Genomic DNA, 12,640 nt, shown 5'->3' on the forward strand with positions numbered 1-12,640 from the left:
GAGTCACTAAATATATTAGAGGATGTTTGATGATTTTACAATATTTACCCTTGTGTTCTGTTGTTTTCAGCTCAGTCCAGTCATCCTGTGGATGGGGGCGTGTTCCCTCCACCCCCAGCAGCTGCTCACCTCATGACAATCCTACCACCCCCAATATGTTTCCGGGTACGTACCTCATACAAGTACATGTTCTATTTTGAATGGTTTTTGTTCAAACCACCTCTCTTCTCCAGGAAGCTCACAGGTGTGACAAACCAGAAGGAGATGGTTTCGGACATGTTACCTTGTTAGTCAAGCTTTGAATGTGTTCATACCTAGTGTCCAGTGCATGAGGGCTTTGTCAGTGTAGTCCGTATCAGTTATTACAAGCACTGTTGCCTGTTTTGCCCACTATTTTGGTAACAGTAGGGGCATGTGCGTTATTTCTGCTCTTCTTGGAGTGCACATTTGGATGCTGAATTACCAGTACTAAGACAAGAAACAAAACAGTATTTCTTCCAATTATGCCGTGGTAAATGCGTTCTCCTTGTATACACAGAGATCAGCAGTATCATATAATAGGTTTTCTCCTATGCCATGTTTGTGAAATATTACACAAACCAGTGTGTATCTAAATGCTTGTCCTGCATCACCCTATTGCAGTTTATTTACCCTGTTTCATGCCAAGCTGTGTTTAAGTGAACGAGTGACAAATTGCTAACAGTAATTTGGTCAAAAATATAAGATCTATCAGTTTGCAGAAGCCTAATCGGAATGTTGTAGGAGCATGCATACATGAATCAACAGTAGTGTTCATATGTATTTGTTTGTAATTTTTTCCCAGGGACCATTTGTCAATATGGACAAATTTATCACCCATATGAAGGACTTAAAAATGCCAGAGAGTAAGTATTAAGTATTAATAAGATTCAGAAGTATTCATAAAAGTTTGGTTGTCATTCTGCTTCCATTTTATATTTCTCTAAGGTGACAATAATGTTGTATCAAAAATGTCCATTGCTTATTTTTTTACTTATTACAACGTCATTATGTCATGGGTTTTCTCCGTCAAATAAGTGGTTAAATATTTTGTTGTTGCCAGGTTACCAGCCTGCTGATCAGAATGGGGTGGATACAAAACCCAAACCTGACCCAGGTACTCAGCTATCCATGGACATTGCCTTAGGAGTGAGAAAACGGAAAGCAATGGACTCCAGTGTCAATGATCACGAGAGTGATGACGAGGACAGCCAGATGGCGCCTCCTGCTCATGATATATACCGCAGTCGACTTCAGAAACGTGTAAAGTGATTGTGACTTAAACTTCAGTACAAAAACTGTCTCTGGTGATTCCTGTAATGGACCTGATACCTCTGCATGGCTGAACACCTCTGTGCTAGCCTGCGTGCATAAATACACAGGTATACATTTACCGTAAATCACCTAACATCTCAAGGAATGTTTAACCAGTTAATACAAACTGTAGTACAGAAAGGGGCTTGGTTTGTGATAAATCATGTGGAGATACACGTGATTTGCGGAAAGTCAAATATAATGTCTCTTTTTGTTCACCATTTGAGTACAAAAGAGTGGTTTAATTGTTGGTGAGAAATTCCTTGAAATTATAAGTGAGTTTAGCCATACATATGTATGTGTCCAGAGAAGTTACTGCCCATGCATGTATATAAACAAACTCATCCTAGGCAGCTTATCCTACTTTCACAGGATTCTTCAGTTTTGATGATTGTTGCACAAAAAAGCAAGGACTTCTGAGACTGACTGCCAGAATTCTGAACAGTGTTCACAAACTTCTTACGATCAGGATTATTGACAGTACCACAGAGGACCAACTCTGTTCTTGAAGCATTGCTATAAAAATCACATAGAAATGCATCGTATTTCGTGGTTCGTGTGGTGTGAAAGATAAACCTTATGATTTCTCACACGAATCGGTTATATTGAAAGCCAGTGTAAGTAAATGTAGAGTGCAAAAAAAAACTTACACAAATTTTGTCCATGTAGAATTTTCCCTGGTGATTTCTTTGTAGTTTTGCAGGTAGGAATCCATAGTTTGGGTTGTTATCACTGTGGACTATAGGTCATCTTTGTTACGCCTGTCTGTGTGTTTGCCATACGTATCACTCAAAGTCTAATCTGAAGTGAAGCACAGAAGCCAGCCGCTTTCATCAGCGTGTATAAATGTGAGGAGATATTTCATTGTCATTATTGGTAGCCACCATGACTGTTATGCTTGGATATACATTTATTTGCTTCAGTTGCTATGGTTTCCATGTCTCTTGCTATTTAGTCATCTTATAGTGACAGTTTTATTGTAAAGTTTCATTACAATTTGTGAACACATAGAGAGTAAGTTTCAGATGTTCTAGGTATCTGCCATTTTGATGGCTCGATTTTGAGTGTTTTAATGTAAATCTCCATCACTTTGTTTTGCCTGTGTTTAGAGCTTATCTTAACATTCATAATTCTTATGAATTATTAAATAATTGACAGGTTAGTTTATTCAGGGTTAGCAAAACGATTTCAGGACCAAAATATTGTGTATTTGCCTCGTACTTGTTCGTTTGAATTCTTTGTTGTCGTTGCAGATATTGGTGAAGCGCTTAGTGGTGATGTAAACCCCATGAATCAGGCAACATAGAATTGGCCGTTAAACATTAAAAATTGGTTTCCAGAAAAAAAGGGTGCTTTTTCTCTGCTATACTTTGTGTACAAATAAACCAGTGTACAAAAAAGTAAATGCACCATTCATCAATGTCACATTCACATGTATCATATTTTTATGACCAGTTTGTGGGTAGTCAGTTTTACAGGTGATTGCTGAATTTGATATTCCACAAAATGGATTGTGCATATATCTACAACTACTTCATGCTCTGTTATAAACAGGAAACAGAATAAAAGATAGGTGCATATTCAATCTGATCACTTGATATTAAATGATGAATGTAAAATTTCTGGTTTCTTTATTGCTTTTAACATCTGCAATCGGTAAATGGCTTTGTACGTTTTCTCATTGTCCTTTGAAGAAAGGACCGATGTTCTCTTTGTCCTGCATTAACAAATAAGTTCAAGGCATACAGATGGCAAACATTCTTTATTTTATTAGTGTGGATATTCATCTAAAGAACCGGTCATACCTTAGCTACAACTACCTACAACTACGGGGGCCTCCGTCGCTCAATTGGTTAGCGCGCTAGCGCAGCGTAATGACCCAGGAGTCTCCTACCAAGTGTTCAAGTCCAGCTCATGCTGGCTTCCTCTCCGGCCATATGTGGGAAGGTCTGTCAGCAACCTGCGGATGGTCGTGGGTTCCCCCCGGGCTTTGCCTGGTTTCCACCTACAATAATGCTGCCGGCCGCCGTATAAGTGAAATATTCTTGAGTACGGCGTAAAACACCAATCAAATAAATAAATAAATAACCTACAACTACGTCCTCTGCGATTCATCACAATCTTTTGTCAGTCATGGTCAATCCTGATTGAAAGTCAAGAAAGAGTCTGTAGCAACAACTACAGTGACCCATCAACTCTTGCAAACTCCCAAATATCCTCAGTAGTCACATAATGTCTTGAAATCGAAGGCTGTCTGGGATAAAAATGAAGAATCCAGTTCATGAAGATAATTTGTGACCCTTGTATGCAGCTCCTATGACAAAGCCTGGCCGATTAAGATTAGTTAGAATTTATGTAGATGCCAGGGTGCGACCACTCTGACCATCTGACGATTGCTGAAAAATTCATCAAGATTAGCTAAGATCCCACACAATTTGTTCTACGATCAGTCCAAAGTTTACCACAGTTACCTTTGGTTTTTGCTTGCAAGTTTGTCTAAATCATAAGTGTGGGTGTGATATGGCCTTAAAAGACCAATATAATTGTTTATCTTTTTGTGTGGAAGCTGGAAACTAATTTTAGGAACACTATACTAAGAGCAAAATGTACTCTGTACTGGCATGTGAAATGGGTGAGAAAATGTTTAGTCTACTGGCGTGTGAAGGGATGTGAAAATATATAGTGCACTGACATGTGAAGGGATGTGAAAATATATAGTGCACTGGCATGTGAAAGGATGAGAAAATTTACAGTGCACTGACATGTGAAGGGATGTGAAAATATATAGTGCACTGGCATGTGAAAGGGTGAGAAAATCTACAGTGTATTGGCATTTGAAAGGATGAGAATCTACTGTGTACTGGCATGTGAAAAGATGAGAAAATCTACAGTGCACTGACATGTGAAGGGATGTGAAACTATATAGTGGACTGGCATGTGAAAGGATGAGAAAATCTACAGTGTATTGGCATTTGAAAGGATGAGAAAATCTACAGCATATTGGCATTTGAAAGGATGAGAAAATCTACAGTGCACTGGCATGTGAAAAAGGTGAGAAAGTGTGTAGTTCATCGGTTTGTGAAAATGATGAGACAGGCACAGTGTACCTGGATATAAAAATTAGGAAAGGAAAAATGTACAGCACACAAATGCATGTATGAAGAAAATCTTGTTTGTTGGCTTGTGAAAAACCCGTGAAAATGTACAGTGTCCTGGCATAGTTTATTTATTAGATTTGTGTTTACTGCCATGCTCAAGAATTTGGCACTTATATGCCAATGGTCAGGTTTTATGGGCCCTGAAGTAAACCAGGCGTAAACTGATCATCGGACAAACCTCCTGACTTAAAGCTGTAGCCAGAAGAGCAAGGGCTGGATTCTAACATAGACACTTTGGTCAAGGGCTTGATGGTAGCTGTGAACCAGGGCTTAATGTATCAGAGCCAGCATAGACCGTCACTTACAAAGGTGATGATAATGTACTAGCACATGTGTACTAGTATGACATTGGTCAAGGGCTTGATGGTAGCTGTGAACCAGTGCTTAATATATCAGAATGGCGTAGACCGTCACTTACAAAGGTCATGATAATGTACTAGCACGACATTGGTCAAGGGCTTGATGGTAGCTGTGAACCAGTGCTTAATGTATCAGAGCCAGCATAGACCGTCACTTACAAAGGTCATGATAATGTACTAGCACATGTGTACTAGCATGACATTGGTCAAGGGTTTGATGGTAGCTGTGAACCAGTGCTTAATGTATCAGAGCCAGCATAGCCTGTCACATACAAAGGTCATGATAATGTACTAGCACGACAAAGTCTTGGACCCATTTTCACAAAGTCGCGTACAACATCTTTTTATTGTACACTTGTCATACAATATTTTGTACATCACTACTACTGTATCCTTGTCCTATATGAGCCATCATCGCACATGTACTACATCTTTGTGAAAATTGGGCCCTGAAGAATAGGGTATTGGGAAGTTAATTTATTTGATTGGTGTTTTACTCCATACTTGAGAGTATTTCACTGATATGACGCCGGTCAGCGTTATCATGGGAGGAAACCGGGCAGAGTCCGGGGGAAACTCATAACCATCTGCAGGTTGCGGACAGACCTTCCCACGTATGACCAGAGAGAGTGGGAAGTTTAACAGTGGGTGAAAACCTGATATTCCTACCATTATATATTGTCCTCTTTGACAAGAAAGGTCATGATGGTAAGACTTTGTGAACCAATCCATTCAGGAAACAGTTTTAAATATATACTTTTTCATGTGGTGGTAAGCTATGTATACATTTGACCTTCTACACCTAATTCAGTTTGGAGTCAGACCAGGAATACAAACCCAATTATCCAGATGATCTGAAACGCTAATTGCAACAGCGTGAAAGAAACCATATCAATCACGCCAAATGTTCTTCATAAAAGGTGTCCAAGCATTGGGAGACACTATTTCTAAAACCAATGCTTAAACAGTTAGCTGTTTCACTGGACCAAGTGCTTGGTGTACTTTTCTAGCGAGATTCATTTGCTGAATGTTTTACGCTGTATTGTAGAGACATCACCTTGAAAAGGTGTTCGGTAAGCAAATGGATAAAATTATGTCTCCCAGTGTTTGACACCCAGTATGCTGGATTGCAGATGTGGCGTTAAACCACAATTATCCATTGACTTGCAAACAATTACTTATTTATATTTCAGGCTGAAGTTGGAAGGAAAGTCCTAAAATTTTAACCCTACTTTCATGTATATCTATAAATTCATTTCTATTCATCAGCCAAGAATCAAAGTTACAGAGCGGTGTTCATACAGGCAATGCACCTGTTCACCAATGCATTTTTCGTCTGTTCAAAAAAAAATAATGTTCAAATTAAGAATCAATGTTGAAGTAGGACAACCATTATTTGGTCATTTTCCTTTACAAATTATGGTTACAAATCTATTTGTAACTTACGATGATCAGGACAATCCAAACCCGATACCAGAAACTCATTACTTTTAGATTTATTTATTTGTTTGATTGGTGTTTTACACTGTACTCAAGAATATTTCATTTATACAATAGTGGCCAGCTTTTTGCTTGGAGGAAACTGAGCATATCCCAGGGAACACCCATAACAATCCACAGGTTGCTGCAAGATCTTTGCAAGCACAGGTATGACCAGAGTGGAAGCCAGCATGAGCTGAATTTGAACTCACAGCCATCATATTGGTGAGAGGCTGAGGTCCTGAGTACTGTTAGGAAGTTTCTGGTTGCCTTGAGAACAGACAATATGTCATAATCCGCATGATGAAAAAAATTCAATAAAAATCATATTGTTAACAATCTTTAATTTATTCAGCTAACAACTGGGAAAATGTACAGTAGCATGTACAGATCTTTGTAATACATGACCTTCTTAATCCCCACCAATGTAACAATATTACAATCTTTCATCAGGTGTTATACACCAAAGTCAACAATATTCGACTCCTCTGTTAGCAGCCAAGTTTAGTAGTGAAAGAAATTTACAAATCCAAAGATCTAAAGCTGGACCATTCAGCAAGAGATGGACTCAAACACACGACTTGACTCCACTTGATCAGCTCCACATAAAGAGGTACAGGATGCTGAGTTAGTTGATGAAATAACAAATGAAGTTTTACATTATTTCAAATAATTTTTATCCACTTTGTTTACAGCAGGGTAATTAGTAGTTCGATGAAATGATAGGCGATTTACTAAAGAGCCAAGCATACAAATAAGTTACAAATATCTACTGTTCTTTGTTTCTTAAGCACAGATACATGAATGCACACAATGTATTAGCATACTTGATGATAGACAGGAATGTTTGTTTCAACAAGGCATACAGTACTTTAACATCATTATATTGTACTAGATCAAAATCTGTTTTATGTGATTACCTTTAGATAGCCTAGCTCTAATGTTACACTATTTTTTTTCTGTTTTCTTTGATTGATTTCTTTTTTCCAGAATACTTATAGAATGGGAGAGTCGTTACAGCATTTTACTACATGTACATAATGAACCCAATCAAAATGCCTGCCACAAAGTTGTCGGTGAAAGTTGAGATTTGAGGAGTCCAGGCAAATCCTTCAAATACACAGGAAATGTCCATGATTTTACTGCTCTGCTTTGTATATATTTACCAGATTTCAGAATTACAGGAGCCTTTAACTCTCCAGAACCATCTGTATTCTTGCTATGCTTCAATTCTTTAATTCCTTCACCTACAGCTTGAACACATACATGTATATGCAGGTATGTCTGGTTATTGCAGGTTAGCAGTTTCTTCAATCGCTAAATCCGCTACTTTCATCACCCGTGTCATCACTTCCATCACTGAAATCATCACTGTCATCTTTTTTGGAGGGGCCGCTGGATTCTGGCATAGGAGCATCAGGTGTGCTTGAAAAAAAAAAAATTATTTTCAAATTTCAATACTGGAAATAGAATTTCATAACATAACAGCCTGGCAGATATTCTAATGTAGTTGTTGCAATTATGAAGTACATTCAGAAAAACTTTAACCTGTGCTTTCAGAGCACTGAGTGAAGAAAACATCTTGAATTTTTGTAAGGGTAGTGGCACAAAGAGCCATAGATTCTCATTAGCTTAAAACAAAGAAAAAGAACAACAAAAGCGAGCCTACTCACTCAAGTAAATTTTCATTCAGTCCTTCTGCGATCATCTTAAGTTTTATAGCTTGAGCTGGTACACCCTGTAAAACAGGAATCCATGATGAGATCATTCTGTTCAACTTGTTATTTGATTAATGCTCATATTACATTCACCAATGTTTTGCTTATGGTATGGTGGTTAGGAACAGTTAGAGGAGAAGGTGAGATGGCTCCATCCTGATCACACATTCTCCGAACCATTGATCATTTAGAGGAGCACCTAGTTCAAAAAAAGATTACCAAACAAAAAAAAAAAAAAAAAAAAAAATTCAAGTGAACCCATTAACACTTCTGTTTCTATGTATCCACAAAGAATGAAAAGAGCATATACAAAACAACTGAGGATATTGCTTCCACTCAAAGTCACGCTTAGAAATATCTGTAAGGCAGACAGAGAAACTGTCAATCTGGTTACACTGGCAACGGCAGAAATGAATGGACAAATGAGAGATGCAACACACTTTTGGGTATAAGCACTTGCGAAACAGCTGGAGTTTCAGCCTGGACACAAAGATCATATCTATCTAAACAGCAGATTACCATGACAAGCGCAGAAATGGACAAAGGCGAGTCATGACATATTGTCACCTTTGTATCCACAAAAAACTTAAAATAGCAGATAAATAAATATTATATAGCCCGGACACGAAGTCAGATGTACAGGACAAAATACCTATGCCACAACATGCTCTGTGTATTTGCGGCAGGCATAAACAAACAAAACATGAGCAAGATGTGTGTATGCAACCAAAACATGAGCAAGATGGGTGTATACAAACAAAGCATGAGCAAGATGGGTGTAAACAACCAAAATAAGAGCAAGAATGGTGTATACAAACAAAACATGAGCTGGAAGGTTGTATACAAACAAAACATGGGCAAAATGGGTGTATATAAACAAAACATGAGCAGGAAAGTTGTACACAAACAAAACATGGGCAAAATAGGTGTAAATAAACAAAACATGAGCAAGACAGGTGTAAACAACCAAAATATCAGCAAGATGGGTGTATGCAACCAAAACATGAGCAAGATGGGTGTATACAAACAAAGCATGAGCAAGATGGGTGTATGCAACCAAAACATGAGCAAGATGGGTGTATACAAACAAAACATGTGCAAGACGCATGTATACAAACAAAACATGGGCATTGAAATATGAATTTCCTAAATTCAAAAACTTTTTTTGTGGAATACTAGCAGTTATTCGCTATTTTGTGTTTTGGAAAGATACAAACATGTGGGTTTTGGATTAAAAAAAAGACACGTGGCATATTGTACTTGCCCTTTAATATTTGCCTTAAATCATTCGCAAATAAACATAAATATCAACCTTTCTTCAACAAAAACTGAAACATGAATATAATTCAGAAAATCTGATAAAACGAGTAACTTACTTAGTCATGGATGAAGATTTAGGTCTAATACAGTAACTGTTTAACACTACATATGTTTTCTGAGAGTGGGGCCCCCAACTTACCACTTGTAACATCTTAAAGAATTTAGCATATCTAGGATCTTGAGCTACTGTTTTTTCTGGTTTCTTCTCTTCCACAGGCTGAGGTGTTTCACTGGGCTGAGCAGCTGCAGCAGGATTCTGTCAACACAAACATCAAACCTCAGAATACCTCTTCTTGGCCAATATGTTGGCACATGTACATGTATATCTATATGCAATAATTAATGAAAGAGCCGCTGAAGCATGTCAGGCCTGAAGATACAGGACAAATCATGCGTGGGTGGAATCATCCATGGGTTAAGTTGTCTGACACAAATCAAGAAGACCATTGGTCAAGTCATTTGAAATACTCGTATAGCCATAAAATTCTAAACACTACAATGCATTTTTAGAGGCAAATAAATGTCACAAAATATTATTTTTGGTGCTGGAACTTAGATTTTTCCAATAGGGTATAATATTACCATCCAACTAAACCTTAAAGCATCTTTCCCTCGTCAATAGAACTCTTACAATCTGGAAACAATGAGCAAGTTAGTCATGGATGAAATTTACAGTCATTTCCGATATATAGCAATATTGTCCAAGATACTGAGTTAAGCCGTGCAAGACTTTACTATTGAAAAAAATGAAAAATAATGTGTGAGTGACACGTAAGGCAACAGAATTTGTATCTTACTTGTGCGGAGTCCCCTGCTGTGGTTGTTGTAGCTGACACACTTGACTCTGATGATGGAGTACTGCTTGTTGGAGCTGTCACAGTTTCTAAACCAGGGATAGATGACAACTGTCCAACATAATGCAGAAGTTTGATATAGATTAGCAGACTGACATACAGTTGATGCAGTTGATATGTGCAAGGTATAGGACGTATTTCACATATATTTTCTTAACCTGATTTTGGGCATAAACTAGTTCATCAGATTTGTAAAATACAGCCTTTTGCTGAAAACTGAATATCTGTCTTATTTTGGAACCTAACTCCACTGTATAGAATTTCCAGAAGAATGTATGTCTGTATGTATGCGAACCATGAGACATGACCTTCCACCCAGTCACATTATACTGACACTGGGCCAACCAGTCCTGTTTCCTTGATATAACTTCTAGTGCTGAACTGCAAGTGAGGCAGCAACAAGTATCATTTCTTGGTATGACCTGACCACGGTGTGATCCCGGGTCTCCCGACTTTGATGCGAGTACTCTCACTTCCAGAAGAGAACAATATCACAATATATGTGAAAATAGACACCTCACATACATATAAAACAGAATTACAGTGGATGTCTACACCATGTTGTACCTGAACATATCTCCCTATAACATTAAACAGTAGCAGCAATTTTCTCATGACTGCTTCTATTCTATTTATGTTTATATAACCTGAGTTTACTTTATTTTAGGCATTCACAGCTTTTCCCATGTAGTTTTAATGAATTCTGACAGCTTGGGATCATATAATTGAGGTGACAACTGAGATTATTAATCCCAATTAGAAAACAATGGCTGTATAGATAAGCTGAAACCACTACAGCTACCTGTCTGGCTAACCTGTCGTTTGTCTGCTAACAACGTCAGCCTAATTCAAATCTAATGTAACATCTTTACTAGCAATAGTCAGTGGGGGATAACTGTCTCTCAAACATGTGGCATCATGTTCTTTTTCATGCAGCTATCACTACACCAAAAGTTAAGAAAGAATAATTCTCTTTTAATTATCTTTGGTTTTGATGAACTAGTTCACCAGACACTAAACATATATGACAAATTTGCAAGTCCATTCATGTAAAAGCAATTAATGTTGATTTAATGGCATGAATATTTTGCTATGAAAAAAATCTGATCAATAATGTAAGATACTTTAAAAACAAAAATAAATACAAAATACTGAGAATTAGCGAGTAAAAACTTGTTTGGTCCATCAAAATTTAACCAATTTTAGAACTGAGAATATGCAAGACTTAGCTTCTAAATCTAAATTCATGATTCTTAAGATTTGTTTCAATACCAATGAAGGGTTAATTGCATTTGTACCTTTGTTTCTAAAATGCTCATGGTAAATTCTAATCTCTGTATCCTCACAGAGAGATCTGAGAGCTTCTCCTCACATACTCCTGAGAAATGGTTGAGAAACCTGGCTGTGTGGGAAATGAAATGGTTCAGGAAAGCTATAGTTCTTTTCTGGTGGATAGCTTCAACCTGAAAGGAAATTAAAGTAAATATAACTACAAAATGTCACTAATGCAAATATTTTTGTGCATTAGAATTTCAACAATTACAGAAGTTCATATACAACTGCCACTGTAACGCTACCCTAAGTTCAATTCTTGGAGTCAGCCTTGAGCTAATGTATCGACTGACAGCTCGGCTTTTAAACTCTTAGAGTAGGGATCAATTTTTAAACTCAGATGTATGCCAGAATGACAGCTCCAATCAGTTAACCCGGCAAGAGTATAAATGGAGATTGATAAAGCGACCTTACTTCAACAAATTTTGACAATTTAACACTATTAACATTTTTAAATGCACAACAATCTGACTAGAACCAGCTGTCAGGCAGTACCAGTACATTAGTATGGCAGCTCTAAGCCTGATACTCAGACAAACTTAAGAGGGGCACACAGGCGTGTTAAATATATGTTAGTGTAGTCTCACTATTTTCTGGTTAGGCTTGACACCAACATAAAATTATGATTGCTGGGGAAAATAGGCTTTTGTGATTTTCTTTGAAGTCCGATATAGAACAACCAAGCAATTCTTTATCAGATAAATTGGTGTCCTAGCCCCCAGGGATATTAAAAGTATGAATACCAGAGGGACATGAGTAGCTGCAAACTTCTGTTACAAGTAACCCATGTGGATGGACGTTATTGAATGTCATTTTTATGGACAGGCATCATCATGTGATTGGCCGGGCAACAACAACATCAACACTGCCTATCTTTCGTAGATTAATGTACTTGTTTTTAAGTGACAACAACCTTGGTGTAATCTATACCAGGTCCAACGAGTGGAAGGCCGTCAGAATCCATGTTTTGGTGAAACAATATTGCACAAACTTAGGCTGATATCACTGAAAAGGGGTGTGTCGACAAGCATCACATCATCTTTCCCAAACTTTATGACGAGACTGGTACCTTGTGTAACCACATATTA

At 37.6% G+C, this 12,640-nt stretch overlaps 2 protein-coding genes across 2 annotated transcripts in view; one reads left to right on the top strand and one right to left on the bottom strand.

Moving 5' to 3' along the window:
- Positions 1-2,450, top strand: part of LOC135469185 (cleavage stimulation factor subunit 3-like) — a 53,542-nt gene extending 51,092 nt beyond the window's left edge. Inside the window, exons 19-21 of the mRNA XM_064747732.1 lie at positions 71-165; positions 824-884; positions 1,082-2,450. Coding sequence (XP_064603802.1) covers positions 71-165; positions 824-884; positions 1,082-1,290 — 365 coding nt within the window. The 3' untranslated portion in view covers positions 1,291-2,450. The remainder of the gene's footprint in view (positions 1-70; positions 166-823; positions 885-1,081) is intronic.
- A 4,235-nt stretch (positions 2,451-6,685) lies between these two features.
- LOC135481809 (WASH complex subunit 3-like) lies at positions 6,686-12,600 on the bottom strand. The gene is made up of 6 exons (XM_064761529.1): positions 12,466-12,600; positions 11,519-11,683; positions 10,164-10,271; positions 9,506-9,622; positions 8,002-8,066; positions 6,686-7,753 (listed from the first exon to the last, which is right to left on the bottom strand). The coding sequence occupies exons 1-6, from the start codon at positions 12,514-12,516 to the stop codon at positions 7,639-7,641; spliced, it is 621 nt and encodes a 206-aa protein (XP_064617599.1). The 5' UTR covers positions 12,517-12,600; the 3' UTR covers positions 6,686-7,638.
- Positions 12,601-12,640: the final 40 nt, after the last annotated feature.

This window comes from Liolophura sinensis, chromosome 1, assembly GCF_032854445.1.
Source record: "Liolophura sinensis isolate JHLJ2023 chromosome 1, CUHK_Ljap_v2, whole genome shotgun sequence".
NCBI lineage: Eukaryota > Metazoa > Mollusca > Polyplacophora > Chitonida > Chitonidae > Liolophura > Liolophura sinensis.

Excerpts from the sequence above, each read along its gene's own strand:
- LOC135481809 (XM_064761529.1), bottom strand. The coding sequence starts at position 12,516 with ATGGATTCTGACGGCCTTCCACTCGTTGGACCTGGTATAGATTACACC. Across the intron at positions 10,272-11,518 it reads TGAGCATTTTAGAAACAAAG|TTGTCATCTATCCCTGGTTT; the intron begins GTACAAATGCAA and ends TATGTTGGACAG. Across the intron at positions 9,623-10,163 it reads CAGCAGGGGACTCCGCACAA|AATCCTGCTGCAGCTGCTCA; the intron begins GTAAGATACAAA and ends TTGTGTTGACAG.